Genomic DNA, 27,308 nt, shown 5'->3' with positions numbered 1-27,308 from the left:
GGCTGCAGAGATTTAAAAGCAGCCCAGAGCACACAGCGCAAACAATACAACATTGAAACTGTTTCGTGTAATTGTGAGTTTTCAAACAAACGCCTTGCACTATTTACCAGTTTCATTGCACTTCTCTCTTTCTCTTATTGGACTGGAAGACTCGAATGGGATTGTGAAAGGATATCCACTTCTGCACTGCTATATGCTCAAGACTCAAAGTGAACTTGAAGCCAAAGAGCGAAGATGTCTTTCTCCCCGGATTCTCCTTTCTCCCCGGATCGCCACCTCTCTCCCGTCTCCAGTTTGTCCTTTAATCTCAACAGTCTCACCTGCCAGGAAAGGTGAGGTGTCAGCTCTGAATTAATCTGCAATCACCCCAATTAATAGTTCACTTCTAAAATGCATATTTTTATTTTAATTGTTTCATTCATTGCAATATTTAGTAATCTCACTTTTTTTTTTACTATTCATGGGTTTTGGGTAATGCTAGCTAGTTGTCCATGTCTAACTGCCCCTTGAGAAAGTGGGAAGATGAGTTGTCTTTCCTAACCGGAATATTCACAATCCAAGATTTTGTCTCATCTCTTTGCTCAGGCCTTTGAATATAGGAGTTGGGATGTTATGTTGAGGTTGTACAGGGTGTTGGTGAGGCCTCTCCTGCAGTACTGTGTCCAGTTTTGATCGCTCAGTTATAGGGAGGATATTATTGAGCTGGAAAGGGTTCAGAAGAAGTTTACCAGGATGTTGGAGGCTTTGGGTAATAAGAAGAAGCTAGGTAGGCTGGGATTTAATTCACTGGAGCTTAGGAGGTTGAGGAGTGACCTTAGAGGTTTATAAATCATGAGGGGCATAGATACGGTGAATGGCAGATGGCTTTTCTCTTGAGGTGGACAATGTCAAGACTTAGTGGGCATATTTTTGAGGTGAGAGGAGGAAGATTTAATAACGACATGCAAGGCAATTTTTTTTACACCAACAGTCATGTGTGGAATGAACCTCCAGAGGATGCGGGTATAGTTACAATGCTTAAAAGACATTTAGGTAAGTACATGAATAAGAATCATTTGGAGGGATATGGGCCAAGCACAGGAATGTGGGACTGTTTTAGTTTGGAATTATGGTTAGCATGGACTGGTTGGAATAAAGGGTCTGTTTCCATACTGTCTAACTCTATGGTGTGGAAAGAAAGGAATGGCAGTATTGGAGGGAAAGTTGAGAGTGCTGGCATTCCCATGTGTCTGCTGTCTTTGTCCTTCCAGCTGGTTTTGAAAAGCGCTATCAAAGGAGCGACTTATAGATAGTATATACTGCTGTGACTGAGCATTGCTGGTGGAGGGAGTGAATGTTGAATTCACTGGCGGTTGAGGTGCTAATCAAATGGACTGCTTTGTCCCGTGTTCCTTCTGAGAGAGGAACTTCATTTGTTTTGCACCTTTTTGACCCTTGCTATCTCAATGCGCTTGACAGCCAAAGATGTACTTTTGAAGTATACTCGGTAGTGTTAAATGAAAAAATAACGTGTAGAAGTTTAACATGTGTTTGCTGTGTAAAAGATTAAAGCCAGATGAGAAAATCTCCCTCTGAAGGTTTGAGGATGATGTGACAAATGATGGTCCATCATTGCCTGAACCAACTCGCTCTAAAAGAGCTATGCAATTCATCCCACTCCACCTCCATGTTTCCAAATCTCTAAGAATGTTTCAGTTTCAATTCTTTATCAAATTCCCCTTTTGGATGTTAGATCTGCTTCCACTGCAGTTTCAGGCAGTGCATTCCAGGTGATAACAACTCTGTAAAAAAAAACATCTCTGGTTCAGTTACATTCTGGTAATAAAACAATTACAACAGAGAAACCAATCATTTGACCCACTGTCTATGCTGGTGTTTATTCTCTACACAAAACTACCTTCCATTTCACTTTATCTAACCCCACCAACATCCTCTTTCAGATGGAAATACTGTAATGGTTTGGTTTCTGGTTTCAAAGAATTAATGACCACCTTTGAGCTTCTAAGCCAAGGAATGAATTTTGATTTTCCCAATCCCTTTTCCTGAAGGCTTCAGTTGTTGATGAACTTGGATTCACTGGCTGTAAATGCCAGGGGCTCTCTGGTAACTTTTGTGAGTTGCAAATAGGCAATTCAACCATGAGGGATATCACAGCTGTCAGATCATGATCATATTCCCATCTAATATTTACACACAATTTACAGGTTTCAATTCAGCACCAAATCAGGATCTGAAGCCAGGACTTGCCTGCTTCCATCTTACAAAATGAGTTGGCAACTATCCCCACCTCTCATTTAAAAGGCATGGATTCAGGCCCAATTCCAATACGTGCTGTCAATCCCTAATGGCTGGGGGAGTGCCACACTGTCATTACTTCTCCAAAGAGCTATTAAATTAAGGCTCAATATGCTCTCTAATATGAATTTGAGTTTGTAAGAGAACAGGAGAATTCTCCCCAGGGTCCAGTCCAAAATTTATCCCTAACCAATATCATAAATAGATCAAGTCTGAAGATGTGCAGGTTACATGGATTAGCTGTGCTAAACTGTCCTGTCGTGTCCAGAGGTGTGCAGGCTAGGTGGATTAGCCATGGAAAATGCAGGTTAACAGGGATAGACTGGGGGAGGCTAGGTTTGAGTTTGATGCTCTTTGGAGGGTTGGTGCAGATTCAATGGGCCGAATGGCCTCTCCCTGCATTGTAGGGATTCCATGACTCTATCATAGGGCCATTGTCACATTGTTGTTTGAGTCCAAACTGGTGGCATACCTCCAACATTAAGATAGTAACTATACTTCAAAAGTCCATAAGTTTTTTTTAAGTAATTCTGATGATGATATAGAAATGCAATGTCATATTTGAAGCACAATGCCTCTGACAGTGCAGCACTCCCTCAGCTATACAATCTGACATTTTATTAGTGCAACTTGAACCCAGAACCTTTTGACTGGAATATGAAAATATACACACTAAACAGAGGAAGGGAAATCAAATGGATAACACCGGAATTTCCTGAGATAAATTTATCATCTTGGACAATCCGTGTTTATTCGAAGTCTCATTTCTTTTAGCATGCTCTGTGATTTTTTTTTGAATGCAGATGATGTTTCAGGCAGGAGATTTAAAAACAACGCACCCACTTGACAACTGCGGTCAAAAAATTGTTGAAAATGTTTGGCCTCATTCATGTTCTCCCCACTGTTTTGTGTTATTCCTGCAACTCAGTGACACCCCGAAGCGCAGACTCAAGCTTTCTCCCGAGAGTGGAAATCCGAGCCCCGAGGCCTTGCCAGTTGCCACAGATACCAAAACTCCTACAGGTCTGTACAGGTTGTGCTCAGCTGGTAAATTGGGTTTGTTGCCGTGGTTTCAGCATTCTGTTAGGGACAATGGGGGGGGGAGGGCGGGGTTGATGGCGGTGGGGTCAGGCAACAGATTACTTTGCACAAAAGGATTATTGATGGAGAGCAGCCAAGGGGGTCCTGCATTGTGCGTTCATTATTTCTGCAAGAGACTACAGGCCCAAAACAAGCCTCAAAATATAGAGGCAGATTTGCATATCTACTATAAAAATGTATCTGTGTGCAAATGTGAGTTGTTGCAGACTGTTTGTAGGACCTGTCTTTGTATATTTTTCCTACTAACTGCACAAGGGACAAAATACAGAGGCAGATTTGCATATCTACTATAAAAATGTATCTGTGTGCAAATGTGAGTTTGGTGCAGACTGTTTGTAGGACCTGTCTTTGTATATTTTTCCTACTAACTGCACAAGGGAAAAGATCACTTTCGTCATATTGGAGTTTAAGCTCCATGTGAGCCTCCCCATTCTACCTTAAACACTGTCATATTCCTCCACTCCGTTCTCCATTCATATGTTTATTTAGCTTCCTCTTAAATATACCTTGCATCTCTTCACTGTGGTCCTGTATTCGGTCTAACCAGGTAAAGAAATTCCTTATTGGATTTATGTGACCATGTTGATATTGTATTGGTCCATTGTTTTGTGGTCACTAACTAGTGAAAACAACATTTCTACATCCATCGCATTGACCTCTTAACAATTTTGAACTCTTTAGGGCCCTGAATCTTAAATATCTCTAGCCTATTCAATCTTCTAGGACGTAATTAATGTTATCATCCGGAGGCACACTGAAGATGTTACCTAGTATGGTGATGAAACGTCTGAAATGAACCTTCCAGCTCAGCGCGCAACCTACATCCATAAATAATGTTAACTAAATTTTTTCTAAATGGGTGTTGAATGTGTTAAAACTGGGAAGGAAAAATCAGTGAAACTTGAAAATGCCTGAAATGCTCCAAACTAGTTTTATGTACCTTCATATGGAACACCAGTTCCAACCATTATCTCCATTTCCAAATGTAATGCATTTTTATTGGTTTCCTACAGTTCTGATACCCAAGGAAGTTTATTTGGTAGAATTTCTAATGTTCTGTTGTCCTTTGTTATAACAGAGAAATTAGATCTGTTCATAATGCTCCCAAGTGTGGTCCATCCAAGGTTCTGTACAAATTTAACACAACCATTATGCTTTTCAATGCTAATTTTTGGACATAAAATATTCTATGGCCTTTATCAAAATATTTTTATTTCAATAAAGCCTCCCACCTCCCTGGTTGAAGAGCCTAATGGCACTCACTGTCTAGATTTCTCGAGGGAGGAAGGGGAAGGTACTGACAATATTAGTTGAAAATATTACAAAATTAAATCAGTGTGTTATATGATGCCTTTTTTTGTTTACGGAATACTGCCATTGCTGGTTAGGCCACCATTTATTGCCCATCCCTAATTGCCCAAAGTCAAATATTTTTTGTACATCTGGAGTCACATGTAGGCTAGGACAACAAATTTCCTTCCCTGAGGGATATTAGTGAAACAAGTGTTGACCAGTAGTGGTTACCTGGTCACCATTAGGCAAGCTTCTCATTCCATATTTTATTGAATTAAACTTTCACCATCTGGATTTGAATCCATGATCTCAGAGCATTGTCTTGGGGTTTATGGATTACCAACATCATTACACCACCTCCTCCAACATGCAGCAACTTTTCTACAATGACTAACATTAAAACATGGAGTTAATTGCAATATATTGTGAAAGCAGGACCTCACAAGCAAACAACTCGTGAGGTTTATTAAGGGAAGAATGTTGGCTGATGAACTCTTCTTCAAATGTACAATATCGTAATCCGAATGGGGGCCATGGTTTTAATATCTGATCTGAAAGACAGCACCTTCAACAGTGCAGCACTTCCTCAGTGCACTCAGTGCAACAGCCTAGATTAATCTTAGCAGGACTTATACACTTAACGGTAAGGTCCTAGGGAGTGTTGCTGATCAAAGAGACCTTGGAGTGCAGGTTCATAGCTCCTTGAAAGTGGAGTTGCAGGTAGATAGGATAGTGAAGAAGGCGTTTGGTATGCTTTCCTTTATTGGTCAGAGTATTGAGTACAGGAGTTGGGAGGTCATGTTGCAGCTGTACAGGACATTGGTTAGGCCACTGTTGGAATATTGCGTGCAAATCTGGTCTCCTTCCTATCGGGAGAGGGGAAAGATATAAAAGAGACCTAAGGGGCAACCTTTTCACGCAGAGGGTGGTACGTGTATGGAATGATCTGCCAGAGGATGTGGTGGAGGCTGGTACAATTGCAACATTTAAGAGGCAGTTGGATGGGTATATGAATAGGAAGGGTTTGGAGGGATATGGGCCGGGTGCTGGCAGGTGGGTTGGGATATCTGGTCGGCATGGACCGAAGGGTCTGTTTCAATGCTGTACATCTTTGACTCTATGACTCTATATCAGTGGAGTGCAATTTGAACCTACTGTGATCTGAGGCCACAGTACTACCCATTGAGCCACAGCTGATGCTTCCAGAACCTCAAGAAATTCCTTGGCACTGTGATAGGGGAGGTGATAATGGCGTGGTAATATCACTAGACTGATAATTCTGCACCCCAAGCTAATGTTCTGGGGATGTGGGTTTGAATCCCACTCTGGTAGATGGTGAATCTGAATTCAGGAAAAATCTGAAATCAAAAGCCAGACTAATCATGACAAAGTAACTGCTGTCCATTATTGTAAAAGCCCATCTAGTTTAATAATGCCTTTTATTGAATGAAATCTGCCATCTTTCCCTGGCCTATGTGTGATTTCAGATGCTGAGCAACATGGTTGACTCTTAGCTGCACTCCAGATGATAATTGCAGTCTAGCCAAGAACACACTGAATGAATTACAAAAGTTAAAGATACCAGAGGACTCCATGAAAAAGCAATAGATTGGGATTCAGAGACTCTGCACAAGTGAGTTAAATTGGATGTCTTGTGTTACAGGTCCATCCCCCAGTTCACCATGTGGATTTGACAAAAACAGCATGAAGAAAGGGTATGTCTGCAGGATGGAATCACATGGCATTTCAATCTGATGTCTGTCTATTCTGTAATGAGCCTGTCTACTGTGTGTGTGTGTGTTGGGGGAGGGGGTAGCGGTGCTTGGTGGGGGGTGTCTAGTGTTTTCATTTCTATTCATCATTGGAAAAGCCAGCATTTATTATGCCTTCTTCTAAACTTCAGAGGGCAATAGATGGTCAGCCATGTTGGTGTGAGACTGGGGTCACATGTAGGCCCAGAAAAGGCAAGGACAGCAGGTTTCCTTACCTAAAGGACTTTGGTGAACCCATTGAGTTCACACAACAATGCGATAAGTTCATAGTCACTTTCACCGACACCAGGATTATACTTCTATTATTTAAAAACTGCATTCAAAGTTCTCCAACAGCCATGTTGGTATTTGAACTCACTTTATTATTGGTCCAGTAAATTCATCGTAACTTGATCAAGTCACAGCTGTTGATAATGTCTACATTGGGAGGTGAATAATTGAGACTCCTTGGCTTTTGCAATTCGTCATTTCCACCACCTCCAAACAGACCCCACCACCAAGGATATATTTCCCTCCCCTCCCCTATCAGCATTCCGGAAAGACCACTCCCTCCGTGACTCCCTTGTCAGGTCCACACCCCCCACCAACCCAACCTCCACTCCCGGCACCTTCCCCTGCAACTGCAAGAAATGCAAAACTTGTGCCCATACCTCTCCCCTCACTTCCCTCCAAGGCCCCAAGGGATCCTTCCATATCCATCACAAATTCACCTGCGGCCTCCTCCATTGCCAGACCATGGCAACACGACGCTTGGAGGAAGAGCGCCTCATCTTCCACCTAGGAACCCTCCAACCACAAGGGATGAATGCAGATTTCTCCAGCTTCCTCATTTCCCCTCCCCGCATCTTATCTCAGTCCCAACCCTCGGACTCAGCACCGCCTTCTTGACCTGCAATCTTCTTCCCGACCTCTCCGTCTCCACCCCCTCTCCGGCCTATCACCCTCACCTTAACCTCCTTCCACCTATTGTATTCCCAATGCTCATCCCCCAAGTCCCTCCTCTCTACCTTTTATCTTAGCCTGCTTGGCACACCCTCCTCATTCCTGAAGAATGTCTTCAGTGAGCCTCCAAATGAAGCATTGATGGTGTAGCCCACTTTCTATTTATATGTTTGAGTTTCCTTGGGTTGGTGATGTCATTTCCTATGGTGATATCATTTCCTAAGGTTGATGTCATTTCCTGTTCTTTTTCTCAGGGGGTGGTAAATGGCATCCAAGTCAATGTGTTTGTTGATAGAATTCCGGTTGGAATGCCATGCTTCTAGGAATTCTCGTGTGTGTCTCTGTTTGACTTGTCCTAGGATGGATGTGTTGTCGCAGTCAGCTAGAGGGCGTGGTGTTATGCCCCAGGATGAGTCAGAACCTTCAGTACTGGGAAGGAAGGGAATTTTTAAACTAAAGGATTTAATTCCATTGGACATACGTGCACAATAACATTGCTCTTTCCTTGCAGCCAGACTCCATCAAGGCGCACAATGTCTCAGCCGGTGAGTTAGAAAACGATTTCTGTTTATTTCATATGGCACTAGAAAGTTGAGATAAGAACCAGAAATTGCTGAAGAAACTCAGCAGGTCTAGTAGCCTCTGTGGAGAGAATGCAGAGTTAACGTTTCGGGTCTGGTGACCCTTCACAAGAACTGACGGTTGCTAAGAATTGAGATTGCTGAAAAAGACGTCTTGTTGAAACTTTTCACCTTTCACTCATCAGGACAACTTACAAGAAATACCAACACGAAAGGAAAATAACATTTGAGAATGGTGATTGGTTGACTGTTGTACTCTGATATTCAACAGCCAATGCTTGCAAAATTCAAAATTTGGTATCCAATATTGGATCGAAATTCACAACAATATTCTTGACAGCATTTAACAAATAATCCAGGATGTGCTAGTCATTACACTGATGTCAATTTAGGATTGTCAGTTGGGCTCACAGTCTGATACACTTGCATGTACTGGAAGCTACATAAATTAACACACAGGATCCTGTTCTTTGCAGAGAGAAGGAACTTTTACACATACTGTATCTGTTTTAACTCAGCAAAACAGGTGACAACCATTCTCTTGTTCAAGGCAATACTTTGACTATTCAGAGTTTTAAAATTTAAGAAAGCTATAAGTTAGCTGTCAGTCATCATCTAACTTGTACATTCTCCATGGCAACACTTATAATAATGGAGGTCCTCTTATTAAGCAATCAGTACCCTATTCTCCTACAATGTATAATGTTGTTTTTCCTTACATTTGTATTGCTTGTGAATTATCCTGATGAATGAAGACCAAAGCTTCAACATTTTTCTTTGGCAATACACAAGTTCTGTACTACCAAATGATTATTTGTGCAGTAACAAATGATGTAAGCTACTCTCTGTTATGATTATAGTTAGTCATCAAGAACGTTAGAGTTTTAATGATAGTATAAGATAATGACAAGGGTTAAAAGAGAGTCTTTTCAAACTCACACTAAAGAGATATCTACTGTTAAAGACTGTAGCTACAACATGACAGACAACTCTTTAGATACCAGATTTCCATTCCAAAAGCTTAACTTAAACGCTGAGAATATGACATTGCAAAGGAAATATATGTAATTGCAAAACACAGTGTTTATATAATCCAACTTACTATCAATCATGAATATTGCCCAAATGAAGAAGGCAAAACTCCATCTCCAGGAAGATTGAACCAGTCAAAGTCGTCTTGATGTTGTTAAAAGTCACACAACACCAGGTTATAGTCCAATTGGTTTACTTGGAAGCACTAGCTTTCGGAGCGCTGCTCCTTCATCCAGAGTGAGAAGCGAGGGAATAACTTGACCTGAGCAAATAGGCTAATTCAATTCCCATTTTAAAGTTATGCACTCTGTCTTTGTTTTTAGACGATGCTGTGATATGACATTGCTTAGTATATCTATCTTTAACAACCGTAACTAAACTTTCTGACTTACAGCATCCTCAGTTGTTTCGGTTTTTATTTATATCTGTCTTTAATACAGCTTTAATAATTTGGTAAAAACAATGACTCCAGATGCTAGAAACCAAATTATGGATTAGAGTGGTGCTGGAAAAGCACAGCAGTTCAGGCAGCATCTGAGGAGCAGGAAAATTGATGTTTCGTGCAAAAGCCCTTCATCAAGAATAGAGGCAGATTGCCTGCAGGGTGGAGAGATAAATGGGAGGAGGGTGGAGTGGATAGATGGAAAGGAAGATAGGCAGGTAGGGCAAGTCATGGGGACAGTGCTGAGCTGGAAGTTTGGAACTGGGGTGAGGTGGGGGAAGGAGAAATGAGGAAACTGGCGAAGTCCACATTGATGCCCTGGGGTTGAAGTATTCCGAGGTGGAAGATGAAGCGTTCTTCCTCCAGGCATCTGGTAGTGAGGGGGCGGCGGTGAAGGAGGCCCAGGACCTCCATGTCCTCGGCTGAGTGGGAGGGGGAGTTGAAATGTTGGGCCACAGGGTGGTGTGGTTGATTGGTGCGGTGTCTCAGAGATGTTCCCTAAAGTGCTCTGCTAGGAGGCGTCCAGTCTCCCCAATGTAGAGGAGACCGCATCTGGAGCAACGGATACAATAAATGATATTAGTGGATGTGCAAGTAAAACTTTGATGGATGTGGAAGGCTCCTTTGGGGCCTTGGATGGAGGTGAGGGAGGAGGTGTGGGCGCAGGTTTTGCAATTCCTGCAGTGGCAGGGGAAGGTGCTAGGATGGGAGGGTGTGTTGTAGGGGGACGTGGACTTGACCAGGTCGTCACGGAGGGAACGGTCTTTGCGGAAGGCAGAAAGGGGTGGGGAGGGAAATATATCCCTGGTGGTGGGGTCTGTTTGGAGGTGGCGGAAATGTCGGCGGATGATTTGGTTTATGCGAAGGTTGGTAGGGTGGAAGGTGAGCACCAGGGGAGTTCTGTCCTTGTTGCGGTTGGAGGGGGTGGGTCTGAGGGCGGAGGTGCGGGGGCGGCGGAATTGGGAATACGGGATGGCATTTTTGCAAGAGGTAGGGTGGGAAGAGGTGTAATCCAGGTAGCTGTGGGAGTCGGTGGGTTTGTAGAAAATGTCAGTGTCAAGTCGGTCGTCATTAATGGAGATGGAGAGGTCCAGGAAGGGGAGGGAGGTGTCAGAGAAGGTCCAGGTAAATTTAAGGTCAGGGTGGAATGTGTTGGTGAAGTTGATGAATTGCTCAACCTCCTCGCAGGAGCACGAGGTGGCGCCAATGCAGTCATCAATGTAGCGGAAGAAGAGATGGGGAGTGGTGCCGGTGTATCTACGGAAGATGGACTGTTCTACGTAGCCAACAAAGAGACATTCGGGCCTATATGGTTGCCCATGGCTACCCCTTTGGTCTGGAGAAAGTGGGAGGATTCGAAGGAGAAATTGTTGAGGGTGAGGACCAGTTCGGCCAAACGAATGAGTGTGTCGGTGGAAGGGTACTGTTGGGGACATTGGGAGAGGGAGAAATGGAGGGCTTGGAGGCCCTGGTCATGGTGGATGGAGGTGTCGAGGGATTGGATATCCATGGTGTGGATGAGGCATTGGGGATCGGGAAACTGAAGTCTTGGAGGAGGTGGAAGGCATGAGTGGTGTCTCGAACGTATGTGGGGAGTTCCTGGACTAGGGGGGATAGGACAGTGTTGAGGTAAGTGGAGATGAGTTCATTGGGGCAGGAGCATGCTGAGACAATGGGTCTGCCAGGATGGTCAGGCTTGTGGATCTTGGGAAGGAGGTAGAACAGGGCAATGCGGGATTCCCGGACTATGAGGTTGGAAGCTGTGGGTGGGAGGTCTCCTGAGGTGATGAGGTTCTGTATGGTCTGGGAGATGATGGTTTGGTGATGGGAGTGGGGTCATGGTCGAGGGGGCTGTAGGAGGAGGTGTCTTTGAGTTGGTGTCTGACTTCAGCGGTGTAGAGATCAGTGCGCCAGACTACCACTGCACCCCCTTTATCCACTGGCTTGATGGATTAATAATTGGTCCACCATTAATTGCTAGGAGAAAGTGAGGACTGCTGATGCTGGAGATCAGAGCTTAAAAATATGTTGCTGGAAAAACGCAGCAGGTCAATGCCCGAAATGTCAATTCTCCTGCTCCTTGGATGCTGCCTGACCTGCTGCGTTTTTCCAGCAACACATTTTTAAGCACCATTAACTGCTGTTTGTGTAAGAGAGTCCCAAACCTCTACCAGACATGGCGTGAAGAAATGCTTTGGAATTTCACCCCTGAATCTTTCCACTCTGCCCGAGTCCTTGATTCGCCAACCAGAGGGAACAGTTTTTCAAATAAAACAGCAAGTGGTGGAGAAGTTCAGCAGGTCTGATGGCATCTGGGAGAGAGAAATAGAATTTGAGTCTATGATGACATAATTTCTATATACCCTATTTGCATCAACATTTTAAAACTTGGAACAAACCACGGTGGCACAGTGGTTAGCACTGCTGCCTCACAGCGCCAGAGACCCTGGTTCAATTCCCCGCCTCAGGCGACTGACTGTGTGGAGTTTGCACGTTCTCCCCGTGTCTGCATGGGTTTCCTCCCACAGTCCAAAGATGTTCAGGTCAGGTGAATTGGCCATACTAAATTGCCCGTAGTGTTAGATAAGGGGTGGGTTTCGCTTCGGCGGGTCGGTGTGGACTTGTTGGGCTGTAATTTGGGCTGTAATGTAATCTAAATCTAAATCTATACTCTGAATTTGAGGGAATACTAACTGTGTTTGTTTAATCTCTCCCCATAGTGTAATCATTATGTGGCCAGGTAATATTCTGGTAAATCTATTGATTCCAGTACCTCCTTCCTAAAGTGCTGTGCCCAAAACTGCTATTAATGATTCCAGAGCAGGAACATGATATTTGTGCCATTCATATCCATTAGATATAAAGGCCAGTATTCCACTTTCTATTATTTTCTGTATTTGTGCATGACATTATAATGGTTGATATATGTGGACCACAAATTTCTTTGGATCTCCATTGTTTGTAGCTTTTCACTATTTATGAAGTCCCGTGTTTTATCTCTTTAGATCCAAAATGGACGGACTCACATCTGCCTACTTTAAAATCTGTTGACACAGTTTTGTCAAATTATTTCATCTCAGTATTTCTGCAATGTTACACATGCAACGACATAGCTTACGTACTTTGTGTTATAATAAAATGTTGGATTTGTGTTTTTTAATCGCATTATCTGCCTTGTTAATAGTGAATTAAGAGTGAATAGCTGAGGGCACAACATAGATTTTTGATGAACACTAATAGTTAAGTTGTGTTAGTAGAGGAACATAGGCAAAAGTGAGGACTGCAGAGGCTGGAAACCAGAGTCTAGATTAGAGTGGTTCTGGAAAAGCACAGCAGGTCAGGCAGCATCCGAGGAGCAGGAAAATCGACATTTCAGGCAAAAGCCCTTCATCATGAATGGAGGTGGGGAGCCTCCAGGGTGGAGAGATAAATGGGGGGGGCTAGTTGAGAAACATGTCTATTAATTCCCTCCTCTTGCTGCTCAGCCAGATTCCTCATGGGGTCAATACTTTGCCATTAATTCCATAAGCTTCAACTTTAGCTAAGAATTTATTCAATGCCATCTGTATTTTCATATACATAACATCCATAGACATAAACCTTGTCCATTACTTTATAAATCATCACTTCACAATAAATTAGTCAGCTTCTTCAGGCATGACCTACCTGTTACAAAGGCTTTCTTTGGTCAACCTGGATGTTTTCAAGCTGTTCGATCGATGCGTTTTAAATTATAGAGTCCACTAATTTCCTAGCAATGAAGTTTGGCTTTGATATTATAATTTACTGATTTCCCTCCCACACCTTTTTCAGGTAAGTTTTTAAGAATTGGCTTAAAAAGAGACTCAGGGATGTTAAGAGGTGGAAAGGTTTGGGAGGGAAGTCCTGTGCTAAGGGCATCAGAAGCTGAAGACATGACTGTAAAAGATGGAATGGTTGGAGGATGCGATTTAGCAGAGTGCAGCAATCAGGGCGGGGTGAGAGACCATGGAAGGATTTGGAAGAAAAAGGGATGATCATTTGAGATTTTGAGGCATTGCTTAACCTGGAGGCAGTATAAGTCAGCAGACAGAAGGTAATGAGTTGATGGGACTTGGAGAAAGTGAGGTCTGCAGATGCTGGAGATCAAAGTTGAAACTTTATTGCCCGCCCCTCCAACCGCCACCAGGACAGAACCCCACTGGTCCTCACCTACCACCCCACCAATCTCCATGTACAGCGCATCATCCGCCGTCACTTCCGCCACCTCCAAACAGACCCCTTCACAATAAATTAGTCAGCTTCTTCAGGCATGACCTACCTGTTACAAAGGCTTTCTTTGGTCAACCTGGATGTTTTCAAGCTGTTCGATCGATGCGTTTTAAATTATAGAGTCCACTAATTTCCTAGCAATGAAGTTTGGCTTTGATATTATAATTTACTGATTTCCCTCCCACACCTTTTTCAGGTAAGTTTTAAAGAATTGGCTTAAAAAGAGACTCAGGGATGTTAAGAGGTGGAAAGGTTTGGGAGGGAAGTCCTGTGCTAAGGGCATCAGAAGCTGAAGACATGACTGTAAAAGATGGAATGGTTGGAGGATGCAATTTAGCAGAGTGCAGCAATCAGGGCGGGGTGAGAGACCATGGAAGGATTTGGAATAAAAAGGGATGATCATTTGAGAATTTGAGGCATTGCTTAACCTGGAGGCAGTATAAGTCAGCAAACAGAAGGTAATGAGTTGATGGGACTTGGTACTACATTGATTCATTGCATTGTCATTATTGCCAAATGAGAAATTTCCAAAAATCTTAAACTGTATTCATAATTTCAGTTAGCAAAAAAACATCGTTTCTGAAATGGTTTTTTAACCGCTATCTTAAGGGGGGGTATGGGCAAGCCTGATGAGTTGAGAATTTCCATAGACAAAACCCATAATAAACGTGAATGTAGCAACATTTGGAGGAAAAATGTGACACACGTAGGCATCAGGCTTGGTGGATTTCACTCACCTCCAGTTAAAAATATGCTAAAACATTACTGGGTTTATTTGCGCAGATCAGGCTTCTGGACAAAATGCGGATGAAAGTGGAGGGAAATTTGCATCAACCAGACAAACAACACGTAAGACTCAACACTCAATTTCTTTCCTCTTTCCTGTGTGTGTGATTATTTGAACTCTTCAGATCTGTTCAATACCGACTGTGAGTGGGATCCATGTTTACATTCATTGGATATCACATCTACCTCTCTAGCATCATGTGAGCCTTCATTGGCTGTTAAACTGTTGACATCAGATAATTGTCAGACCCTTTCAATGTTTGTTACTCTGTCCTGCTTTCCGGTGTAGCTTCTTAGTTAATGATCGGAGGCAGGAATACTATTTTGTGGATATTCCTGACAGTGTCCTAGAGACATCAATTTCAGTTGTAGCTATCCTACAGCCTGTTCCATCATAGATCGCTGAATTGAGTACACAAAATGTATGGAAACTGGGATCCTCAAAAGCTGGATAGGCCTGTAGCACAACAAGTAGTTCACTTCCAACGTAACTACCATTGGTAGTCTTTGTTCATGTGTTTGATGGGATAGTGCAGAGGGTGCTTTACTCTAAATCTAACCCCATCCTGTACCTGTCCTGTGAGTGAGAGGACAACATAGAGGAAATTTTACCTGTATCTAACCCCATGCTATACTTTTCTTGGGAGAGTTTAATGGGATAATGTGAGGGAGCTTTACTATGTATCTAACCTCATACTGTACCTGTTCTGTGAGTGTTTGATGGGGACAATGTTGAGGGAGATTCACTCTGTATCTAACGCTGTGCTGTTTCCATCCTGGGAGCTTTTGATTGGGACTGTATAGAATGAGATTAACTCTCTTTCGAACCCTGTGCTATTACCTGTCCTGGGTGTGTAATTGAAGGAGGTGTTTATTGATTTTCCAGTTCGATTTCATGTTGAGCACAAAGGCACTGAAACTTTTAATTAATGTCTTTTTATAATTTCAGACCTATGTTAAATTTCTTCTGTTATGAGTGATTTTGTTTTGCCTATTTCTGTTGCAAACAGGAAGATGGGTGTGCGCGATCAGGGATCAGTTCCTCCCCTCTGACCCAGCTCCATGGAAAACGCACTGAACAGGCTGATGGACTTCAATCATCAGCTCAGAAAAGGAGAAAACACAGTAAACATGGAAACTGGGAAACAGATCAAAGACAGGTGATTTTTGGAGAAGTTGCTATTAATTCATCGATGTTGGTGTTTTGGGGTGCAATTTAATTGAAGTGAACTCCCAACTTCTATCACTAAAGACCAGCTTTTGAGTCTCTGATTTCCTGTTGTGATAATGGGACATGGGTCCATGTCTGTGACTCCCCCACACAGTGATGGTGTGGGGGTCAGTGTCTGTGATATACCCCCACACAATGACAGGACAGGCGTCTGTGTATGTGATATACCTCCACACGGTGACAGGATGGGGGTCTGTGATTTCCCCACATGGTGACGGGATGGGGGTTTGTTGGTCTGCGAGTCCCCCACATGGTGATGGGATGGTGGTCTGTGTCTGTGATTCCCCCACACGGTGACAGGATGGGGGGTCTGTGATTTCCCCACATGGTGACGGGATGGCGGTCTGAGTCTGTGAGTCCCCCACATGGTGACGGGATGGGGGTCTGTGCCTGTGATTTCCCCACGTGGTGACAGGATGGGGATCTGTGTCTGTGAGTCCCTCACATGGTGACGGGATGGAGCTCTATGTCTGTGATTCCCCCACACGGTGACGGGATGGGGGTCTGTGATTTCCCCACATGGTGACGGGACGGGGGTCTGTGTCAGTGATTCCCCCACACGGTGACAGGATGGGGGTTTGGGTCTGAGAGTCCCCCACATGCTGATGGGATGGGGGTCTCTGTCTGTGATTTCCCCACATGGTGACAGGCTGAGGGTCTGTGATCTCAGGATATGAAAGTAGATCAATATTCAGTCTCAGAGTCCATGAGTGGAGCATTAGAAGAAAATTGTCCAGATTTTCTCTGCAGAATACTATCCAATGGAAAATCTGTGCGTTTTTTTTTGTTGTAAGGGAAAGCATCAAATTGTGTTCCTGTCACAGTGGGGTACCCCAACCAATCTCACTGTCTTGTGGGATGTCTCTTGCACAAACCATGGGTGACATGTCCAACTGAGCCATTCCTGAATGCAGAGTTTGTGCAATGAGGGGGGTAAGGGAAAGCACTCCAGGCAGTTATGTTTGTCTATTCCCCGCTGATTGGACACTCTGGTTTTTTTTCCAGCTTTATAATCTCCGCTGGTTGTCCTGCCTCCAGGAAGTCGATGTTAAACAAATCCCAGACTCAGAGGAGAGAGTCCTCATTGGTGATTTCTCGAAAGTAAGAACAATCTCAGAACACATTCTTTCTTGGTTGGCCTAGCTTTATGTTGTTTAAAAATATTCCAACTAAATTAAATCACATCGGCTAAATTAACCCTGTTGTTGTACCTGTCTTGGGATGTTTGACAGGGGCAGTGTAGAGAGAGCTTTGCTCATATCTAACCCCATGCTATGCCTATCCTGGGAGAGGGACACTGGGTACTTTGAATTGTAATTTTCTGCATTTCCCATTGTTTGAGTAGAAAGTTCAAGCAACTGATGAATCTTGTATCTTTGCTTGCTGCTTCAGGCCTGCATCCTGCCAATAGAAGATGGGAAACATCAGGATCTGAAATACATTTCAGCTCACACTGTGAGTATTGATGTTGAGATGCTGGTGTTGGACTGGGTTGGACAAAGTTAAAAATCACATAACACCAGGTTATAGTCCAACAGGTTTATTTGGAAGCACTAGCTTTCGGAGCGACGCTCCTTCATTGGGTAGCTGTGGAGCAAGACCTTAAGGCACAGAATTTATAGCAAAAGATCACAGTGAAATGCATGCAATAAACCTTAAGTTATCTTGAGCTCAGTCACTCATTCATACACACACACATACGTATAAGTCTACGGGGTGAACTTGCATTTGCGGAATTGTAATTGCAGATACAATTTATTTTGTTCAAAAAGCACACCATCTGCAGGCAACCCATCCATGTAACATTTTATAAATTCCTCCTTTGGAAATCGAACCAATCTGACTCAAGGTTTGGATACAAACAGACTCTAACTTCACACCTTTAGGGGCGGCACGGTGGCACAGTGGTTAGCACTGCTGCCTCACAGCACTAGAGACCAGGGTTCAATTCCTGCCTCAGGTGACTGACTGCGTGGAGTTTGCATATTTTCCCTGTGTCTGCGTGGGTTTCTTCCGGGTGCTCCGGTTTCCTCCCACAGTCCAAAGATGTACAGGTCAGGTGAATTGGCCGTGGTGAATTGCCCGTAGTGTTAGGTGCAGGGGTATATGTAGGGGTATGGGTCTGGGTGGGTGTGCTTCGGCGGGTCGGTGTGGACTTGTTGGGCCGAAGGGCCTGTTTCCACACTGTAAGTAATCTAATCTAATCTAATCTTCAATGCATTGTCTGAGCTGAGATGTCACCTTTTTTAATAAAACATTAAGTTACCTCAAAAATGTGACTTGAAAAAAAGTCTGGGATATACATACCCTATATACTCGTGTAAAGGTTGAGTTTTGAAGATGGTTTTCTAAATCTGAAATTAGGGGGTTGACTTATACATGATTTATTGTTTTCAAGGGGATGAATATTTATCTACAAAATACATAAAATGGGAAATTTACCTTCCTGGCAGCCCCCTGGTCCCTGATTCTGGAATGTTCCCTGTAATATGTTCGGGATGTGATAAACCATGGATAACTGAAACCACGGAAACCGACTCCATGGATACAGCTGTCGCCCGGGACTGTCATACCATTACTGTAATTCTGAAAACCTGGAGCAGGGCGTGATGGCTGCTGGGCTGGAAAACCCGGAATGGAGCGAAATGGCCAGCAGACTGGAAAGCTGGAATGGAGCGCAATGGGCAGGCACATTGACTCATAAATGTTGATCTTAATTGTGAAGATCTAGGGGTGACTTATATGCAAGTTACACAAAAAAAAAACCAAGATATTTTGGCCAAAAATAAGGGGTTTACGTATGCATGAGATTGACCTATACACAAGTATATATGGTATTAATGAACTAACCTGCAGCCCATTCTAAAAGATGAAAGTCTAAAAGCAATCTAGGTTTGTTAAATATATTGTATCAGTTGCATGCATGACTCTGTAATCTTTTGCTATGAAGTCTGTGTCTTATAATCCTGCACCACAGCTACCTGATGAAGGAGCAATGCTCCGAAAGCTAGTGCTTCCAAATAAACCTGTTGGACTATAACCTGGTGTTGTGTGATTCTTAACTGTGAGCATTGCTAGGGCACTGGGAACAATTAGCAGCTCATTGGCACCCCAATTGTTCAATCAGCAAAGAGTGTGTGTGGAATTGAGCTCTCAGCTCTAGGAAATTCACAGGCCCTGTACACACTGCTGCTGCACATTGTCCACCTTTTTCCCTCATCCACCACCCGGACATGCCCTGGTGTACCCATTTGCCACCGGGCGGTGGGAATCCCCAGTGGAAGGCTCTCTATGTGGGACTCCTCCCCCTTTCGCTAGGGGATCTGGGGTGGAGGGTGCTGCACGCAACTGCTTGTTCTGTGGTGCTGCAGAGTCCGAGGCCCATGTGTATACGGGGTGTGGGCGTTTGCACTCCCTTTTTGATTTCCTTGAAAACCTTCTCCTCTGCTTTTGGCTGCTCTTTAGCCCCACACTCCCGATCTTTGGGCACGTGGTGCGAAGGGGGGAGGATATATCAGAAGACCTCCTCATGGGTCTGCTCCTGAGCCTGGCCAAACTGGCCATAAACAGGTCCAGGCAGCGGGCCGTGGAGGGGGTCGTTAGGGCCGATTGCTTGCCCCTCTTCTGTGGTTACGTTTGAGCCCGGGTGTCCTTGGAGAAGGAGTACGTGGTGTCTACCAACACCCTTGAGCTGTTCACGGAGAAGTGGGCACCACAGGGATTGGAGTGTATTATTTTCCCCTTCCAAATCTATTTTGATTTAACCCCTACCCTCCCTTTCACTATTTTGATCACACAGCATTGCCCTTTGAGAAGGGCTCTGCTTGTCACTGGCCACCCGGGTGTTTCTTTTCTATATAAATCAAGATTTACACACTTCACTGTGTCCGACACCTACACACACACGACATGGGTGCTGGGGAAAAATAAGCAGCGGTAGTGTGGGGGAAAATAGAAAAGAAAAGGAAACTCACAGGTTCAGTTCTTAGTCTGATGCTGCGTGAGCAGACCTTGGCTGGGTACCTGGATGTGTATTCCTATGATGTTATAATCTTTCAGAGGCAAATTCAGCCAGGGGCCAGATCAAAAGACATAGGAACAGGAGGAGGTGATTTGGCACTTCATTGATCTGCTCTCTCATCAATGAGATCATGTCTGATCTGATAATCCTCAATTCTACTTACCTGTTTTATCCCCATAAGCCCTGATTCCTTCACTGATTAGAACTCAGTCTATCAAAGGTTTGATGTGGGAAGCAATTGAGGGCAAGATCCATAGAGTGGAGTATTGAGACCCTCAAGCTATTCTGGTATTCAATGAGATTATGTCCAATCTGTACCTTGACTCCATAATCCAGAAAACTCTTACCACATAATCTACCAGTCTTGGTTTGGAAATTGATCCCAGCCTCAACATGAGTGAAGGAGTGTTGGATTCCCACTTCCCATTGTATAAAGGAATGCTTCCTGATATCACCTTCAAAGGGCCTGGCTTAAATTTCAATGTTTTTCCTCTATTTTGGAATGCCCTCCACCATCTAGCCAATTAAATGGGTGGCACGGTGGCTCAGTGGTTAGCACTGCTGCCTCACAGCACCAGGGTCCCAGGTTCAATTTCAGCCTGGGCGACTGACTGTGGAGTTTATACATATTCTCCCCATGTCTGCGTGGGTTTCCTCCGGGTGCTCCGGTTTCCTCCCACATTTCAAAGATGTGCAGGTCACGTGACTTGGCCATGCTAAATTGCCCATAGTGTTAGGTGCATTAGTCAGAGGGAAATGGGTCTGAGTGGGTTACTCTTTGGAGGTGTGGACTTGTTGGGCTGAAGGGCCTGTTTCCAGTTTCCACACTGTAGGTAATCTAATCCAAAATCTTTAATCACCTGGAAATACAAAGCTAGCCTGTGTAGACTTTTCTCAGAATTCAAATCTTTAATCCCCTAAAGGATTCTGACCAATCTGTGCTGCAGATCTTCCAATCTCCTTCCTGACGTATCGGCCAAGAACAGATCCCAGTTAATCCCAGAGGGGTAGGACTAAAGCTCTGTACAACTGATGCATTACTTCATGTCCTTTATACTATAGATACCTTGAGATAAAGGTTAACGGTCACTTAGACATTTTGATTCCTTTTTCACCTTGTGATTTTTTGGAAGAATCCGTGTACAGGGACCCCTAAATCCTATCATTTGTCACAGCTTCTAGTCTCGCTCCATCTGGAAGTTCTCGCCGTTTATCCCTTTTGGATCCAGTGATGACTTCGCTTCTGAAGAGTCACTGACTCCCTCAAGGCTGTTTATATCCTCCCTGAGTACAGTCAACCTCTTGCAGTGCAGCAGCCTGTATGCACCCCCCACAAGGGCCTTTGTGTAAAATCATGTTCCTTGGGGCAGAAGCTGCTGAATCCATGGAATCTGTGTCCCAGGAAGTGGCAACATCTCCAGGAGAGGGCAACGGGAAAGAATTGGATTTTTGTCAAACCAGCACTGGTTTTTTGGGTTGTGACATGGATCCTATCACAATTCGGTCTTGGACAGTGGCAGTGCCTCCTTGCTTTTCTATCCAACCTTGTCTTCTCCTTCCTTCAGATCGAAGATTTAATGTGGCTGACGCTCCCATTGCAATACCCATGGAGTGCGGCACTGTCAGAGGGGCTGGGCTTCAGATGCTACATTGAACAGAGATCCTGCAATGATTTCTCATGTGGGTGAAAAATATTCCATGGCCACAATTTTGAAAAAGATCCCTGGGATCCTGACCAATATCTTCCCCTCAATAAATATCTGAAAAACTGATTTACGGGGCATAGGAGCTTGTTATGTGTAAATCGGCTGGTGCATTTCCTCTCATAACTGAGCAAGCTTTTCATAATGACAGAAATGATTGTAAAATCCTTTGGGATGTCCCGAGTTGGTTGGAAGGCGCTACAGAAATGCAAGTGCTGATTTTATTTGCCTCTCTGCATTATGGTACAATGATCTGACTAAGATTCTGGGATGTTTTACAGGTAGCTGCGCTGCTGTTCGGGGAGTATGAACATGTTATCCATGATTACGTGATAGTGGACTGTCGTTACCCATACGAATATAACGGCGGGCACATAAAGGTGTGTTTGTCCCTTACTGTTCAGGATCTGTGATCTTGTGACAGTGTTTATCCTCATTTACGGCATTTCAGTTCCTCAATGGTTGAGCCTTTCCCTCCACCTTACCACTTCTGTGAGGGGGAAAGACTCTGCTTCTGATGTCAGGAGGTGGGGGGGGGGGAGCGAAGGCTCCCCTTTTCTTTCTGGGTTCTTTTACCCTTTCAATTGCCCTCATTTTCTGTCTGAGATGCAGTTTTCAAACATCTGCCTGCTAGAAGCTGCCACTGTGTTGCTGTTCCCACTCCTTTCCCAGAGAACACGATTGGATTTGACGTCCATCTATGAAGCCTGGCATGGCTGACTCGCCTGTCGACATTTCATTCCTGATGAAGAGCTTATGCTTGAAACATCGACTCTCTTGCTCCTTGGATGCTGCCTAACCGGCTGTGCTTTTCCAGCACCACACTTCTTGACTCTGATCTCCAGCACCTGCAGTCCTCACTTTCTCCCCATGGTTAAATGGCATCCCAATTTCTCACTGTCCAGCCACACACGAGTGTTGACCAGTTCAGCATTGGCTTGAATGGTGTCTCTGACACAGTGGAATTATTTCTTTTATCTGGAGCTGATCCGGCTTCTGATGTTGACAGTCAATAGCTCTCTCACCTCTGAATCACAAGCTTATGGTTCACACCCAATCCATGCACTTCAGCATAAAAGTCTCGGTTGATGCTGCAGTGCAGTACTGGAGAAATGCTGCACTGTTGTGGGTGCAGTTTAGTTTGGAGGTAGTGCTAAACTGAAGCCCATCTCCAACATCAAACTGCAATTTTCAAATGTTCTGCCTGGTACATTGGCGAATATTTTCCCTTCTATCCACATCACAAAGTAGGATTGTTATCACTTCAGTGTTTGTGGGATCTTGCTGTGCAGAAATTGGCTATCAATATTTCCTGAAGCACATATGCCACTGGAACACTCTGAGCATTTGAAACACAACGTAGAAGTGCAATTCTTTCTTTTCCCCTTTACTATGGTGGGGGAATTGAAATGTATTGATCCCAGTGATCCTATTCATTCTGAACCTTTTCCCTGTGTATTTTGCAGGGAGCCCTGAACGTGTACTCAGAGGAACAGCTCATCAGCACATTCTTTTCAGGCCAACTATCACCTTGTCCCAGGAAGCGGTGTAGAGTGATCATTTTTCACTGCGAGTTCTCCTCAGAGCGAGGTCCAAAATTGTAAGTCTAACTAACCCTCTTGTACTTCTGTTCTGTTCCCTGATCTCACTGTCACTTTATGGACATAGCAAATTGTATACATCTGGTCATCTTATTTGAAAAGTGCATTCTCTGGCTGTGGAGCTGAGAAATGAGCATTGCAAAACGACTGACCATGGCAAGGTTGAACCCATGTCTGATCTCTCTCACACACACACGTACACGAAACGGGATGTGGTCACTCCCTCCCTCCATCATCCCCTCCTTATGTGCCAGGTATAAATCCCCGAGTAACAATAACACCTCCAAGTTAGAAAGTTGTGGTTCAACTTCCATTCCAGGTACTTGAACCCACAGTCCAGGTTGATTTTCCCATTGCAACATTGAGGAAGTATTGCACTGTTGGATGTGCCCTCTGTCAGATACCAATGTTAAACCAAGATCCTTTCTGCCACCTCAGGTAGATGTGAATTGTCCCCCAGCACCATTGAGAAGAGGAGCATGGTGGATGTTGGTAGTGTCCCTTTTTATTTTCTTTCCCCTGTTGTTGGGCTCACAAATAGCTGAGTCACTGGCGATCCAAGTAAAATCTAATGAGAAATCCCAGATGCAAACACAGTGCACCATCTTCCATTAAAGCAGCAAATGAGGTGAAATTAACGTGGGTAACTCCGAATCACAACGTGAATTATTCCAAGTGTCCTGGCTAATATTAGTTCCTTCAGCCAACGTCAAAAAAGCAAATTATCGGATCATTGCTGTTTGTGCAAGCTTGCTCTGAGCAAATTAGTTGTAAATTGCCTGACATTAAAACATTGACTACATTTCTTATATTTGTTCAGGATTTTGGGTATTGGCCAAACCCATACTTATTGCAAATGCCTAACTGCCCTTGAGATGTTAAACTATTGTGGTCCATGTGCTGTAGGTAGACCCACAATGCTGTTGGGCAGGGGTTTCCAAATTTTTGACCCACTGACACTGAAGGAACAGCAGTTTTATTTTTCATCGGGATGATGAGTGGTTTGGAGAGGAACTTGCAAGTGGTAATGTTTCCGTGTAGCGGCACTCGATGGTAGAGTTCATGGGTTTGGAAGCAGCTTTTAAAGGATTCTTGGTGGGTTGCTGCAGTCTATCTTGTCAATGGTACACACTGCTATTAATGCACGTCAGATGGTGGAAGGAGTGAGTGGGGTGCCAATCCAGTTGGCTGCTGGGTCCCGGATGGTGTTGAGCTTTGTGAGTGTTGTTGGAGTTGCACACATCCATGCAATTATTCCATTACACTCTTGATTTGTGCCTTGTCAATGATGGAGAGGTTTTGGGAGGAAAGGAGGAGAGTCTCTAACTGCAGAAATGCCAGCCTCTGACCTGTTTTTATCACCATCTTTTTCCTTTAAGCTGCCTGCACGGCACACCAATTGCAGCACTGACTTCTGATTTCAGAACTCAATGCCGTGCGTGGACCTCAGGGGCTCTGCAGGTGGTAAGAAAATTAGCAGGAACGCTGCTTGTAATGGAAATAACTCCACAGAGGCTGGGAACCCATTACCAAGTCGCCCTATATTTACACTTCAAGAGTCTTTGACACTAATCCAGCTCGCTCAGAGCCAGCTCTCAGAGAGAACAGAACCCTGACACTCCTGTTTGTTTCTTTTTCCCCCAGCACCCATGGTGTGTGTGTGCAGGTGTGAGACACAGTGAGAGACACAAGGTGTATGAATCTTTATTCAATTTCCAACACCAGGAAGATAGGAAAACACCCTCTAATGTGACCGCGGAAGAGGGGCAGGCAGTTGGCCCTAACGACCCCTTCCACGGCCCACTGCCTGGACCTGTTTATGGCCAATTTGGCCAGGCTCAGGAGCAGATCCACGAGGAGGTCTTCAGACCTGCCCTCCCTCCTCTGTACCAGGTGCCCGAAGATCAGAAGCATGGGACTGAAGTGCAACCAAAAGCAGAGGAGGAGGTCTTTAAGAAAATCAAAAAGGGAGTGCAAACGCCCACACCCAATATACACATGGTCCACGGACTCCACAGCGCCACAGAACAAGCAGTCCGTGAACCACTGCAATCTGCGGTTGCAGGGGACCGCTGCATGCAGCACCCTCCACCCCAGATCCCCAAGAGAAAAGGGGAGGACTCACACATAGAGAGCCCTCCACTGGGGATCCCCACCGCCCGGGGGATCCTGTTTATATCCATTAGCCAGGGTTCCCTGATTGGAGCAGGTTAACAGCTTCCTGAAGAAGGGCCTGTGCCCGAAACGTCGAATCTCCTGTTCCCTGGATGCTGCCTGACCTGCTGTGCTGTTCCAGCAATAAAGTTTCAACTTTCAGCCCCAGTTAGGGAACATATTCCATGAAGTTCACCTCGCTGACTTTGTTACAGCCACTACAGTAACCACAGTATGCCTATTATTGATTCAGTTTAGTTTTTGATCAATGGTAAACCCCTGCTGTTGGGCTCTGAAACAGCTGAGTCACTGGAGATCCAAGTCAAGTCCAATGAGAAATCCCAGGTAGAAACCGGGTGCACCATCTTCCACTGAAGCAGCAAGTTATGTGAAATTAACATCGGCAACTCAGAATCACACGCATTGTACAATTGAATTTTAAAAATCACAAATAATCCAAAAAAATGTAATAATGAGATGGAACTAGTGGCTTTGTTGTCATTAAAAACTGATCAAATTGACATCTTGTTGCCAACACAACATTCATTTTCTCTTTTTTTTTCTGTTCTTCCCAGTTGTCGGAGTCTCAGGAGAATGGACCGGAATGCAAATGTGTATCCAAACCTCTGCTTTCCGGAGCTTTACATTTTAAAGAATGGATACAAGGAATTCTTCCAGGAATTTGCGGTAACTAAGTGGGATGGCCACAGGTTAACAGGGGCCAATGGCGAGTGACAGAAATAGAGGACGCAATTTAAACTGCGTATCAGCATAAGATTTTGTATCCATTATAATCATGCCCAGAGTCTGCATGAGAGAGACAGAAGGGGAATGATAGAGAGAGAGATGGAAAAAAAGGAAGATAAAGGATAGAAAGAAAGAGACAGTGAATAAATGAAGGGGGGATGCAAGGAACATGTGGAAACAAAAAGAGAGCAATAAAATGTGAGACAGATCATGAGAAAGAGAGAAACATTGGGAATAACCTTATTTTCTTCTGATTGACCATGGTCCTGTCAGAAGGTTGGTGGAAATTCTGATTACACAGTGTATGTGGACTTTACAACAATCTTTTGCCAATGTTGCAAGGTGAATCAGGGGAAATGCAACTTTGTTAGTTCAAGAAACTAAGAAAGAGAAACTCAGAGAGAGAAATAGAGTGTGAGGGAAAAAAGTGGAAGGCAGTGGGATGGAGAGGGACTGAAAGAGGTAAAAAGAGAGAGAGAGAGAGAGAGAGACAGAGAGAGATATGCTTACACATAGAGAGTGAGTGGGAGATAGGAAAAGGGTCCTGACATTGCAAGTTGCAGAGAGTTTGAGAGAGAGGGAGAGGGAGGGAAAGCCAGAGTGGCAGATAAAGTAAGAAACTACAATTGAAAAAGGAAAGAATCCAGGAATGAGAGGAAGTTGCATTGGGAAAAATAAATAGATTAAGAATTTGGAGAGAAATTACAACAGGGGTCAAAGAGGGAGACAGTTTGCTTGAGGGCAGGTGTTCAGCCCTGATAATGTGACTGCACTTTCCTGTGTATGCTGCCATGTTTTGATCCAATTCTCTGTTATGTAGACATTTTGTGAACCTCGGGGATACATCCAAATGCATCACAAGGATTACAGAGAGGAACTTCACATGATCCGTAGGAAAGTGCGTTTGGTGGCTGGGCAGCGCAGGCGAAAGGGACTGTTCCAAATGGCAAATGGACATTGACAAGACAGCAGAAGTTTCAGAAGCAACCTTCAACTTCAACAGTGTTTCTGATAAAAGTCCTGTTTGCTCTCTGTAGTCTTTACTGGTCATGATCAGTGTTGACCTTCCCTGGCAATATCCTATTCAACACCTACCACCACTCACAGAATATACCACACACAGAATATCCAGAGCATTTCATATTCACACATCCCATATTCCAAAAATAGAATTTTAAGTAATTAAGCACATCCCAGGACAGGTACATTTTTGAGGGTTAGATTCAGAATAAAGCAACGTCTCCATCGTTCCCATCAAATACCCCCAGGGTAGGTACACCATGGAGTTAGATAGAGAGTAAAATTTCCTCTACTCTGACCTCATCAAACATTCCCAGGACAAGTAAAGTTGAGGTT

General features: G+C 44.1%; 1 protein-coding gene across 1 annotated transcript; it reads left to right on the top strand.

Annotated features, from left to right (window-relative positions):
- Positions 1 to 27,308, top strand: cdc25d (cell division cycle 25 homolog d). The gene is made up of 12 exons (XM_043712226.1): positions 1 to 332; positions 3,224 to 3,318; positions 6,353 to 6,404; positions 7,915 to 7,948; positions 14,493 to 14,558; positions 15,506 to 15,655; positions 16,732 to 16,827; positions 17,119 to 17,181; positions 21,732 to 21,830; positions 22,917 to 23,050; positions 25,781 to 25,892; positions 26,773 to 27,308. Exons 1-12 carry the CDS (start codon positions 235 to 237, stop codon positions 26,911 to 26,913), a joined length of 1,140 nt encoding a protein of 379 aa, XP_043568161.1. The 5' UTR covers positions 1 to 234; the 3' UTR covers positions 26,914 to 27,308.

Source organism: Chiloscyllium plagiosum, chromosome 22 (genome assembly GCF_004010195.1).
Source record: "Chiloscyllium plagiosum isolate BGI_BamShark_2017 chromosome 22, ASM401019v2, whole genome shotgun sequence".
Taxonomy (NCBI): domain Eukaryota; kingdom Metazoa; phylum Chordata; class Chondrichthyes; order Orectolobiformes; family Hemiscylliidae; genus Chiloscyllium; species Chiloscyllium plagiosum.
This window is presented reverse-complemented; position numbering and strand designations above follow the sequence as displayed.

Coding starts and splice junctions, on each gene's coding strand:
- cdc25d (XM_043712226.1), top strand. CDS start 235: ATGTCTTTCTCCCCGGATTCTCCTTTCTCCCCGGATCGCCACCTCTCT. Junction 3,319..6,352: donor AGATACCAAAACTCCTACAG/GTCTGTACAGGT, acceptor CTTGTGTTACAG/GTCCATCCCCCAGTTCACCA. Junction 15,656..16,731: donor GGGAAACAGATCAAAGACAG/GTGATTTTTGGA, acceptor TTTTTTTTCCAG/CTTTATAATCTCCGCTGGTT.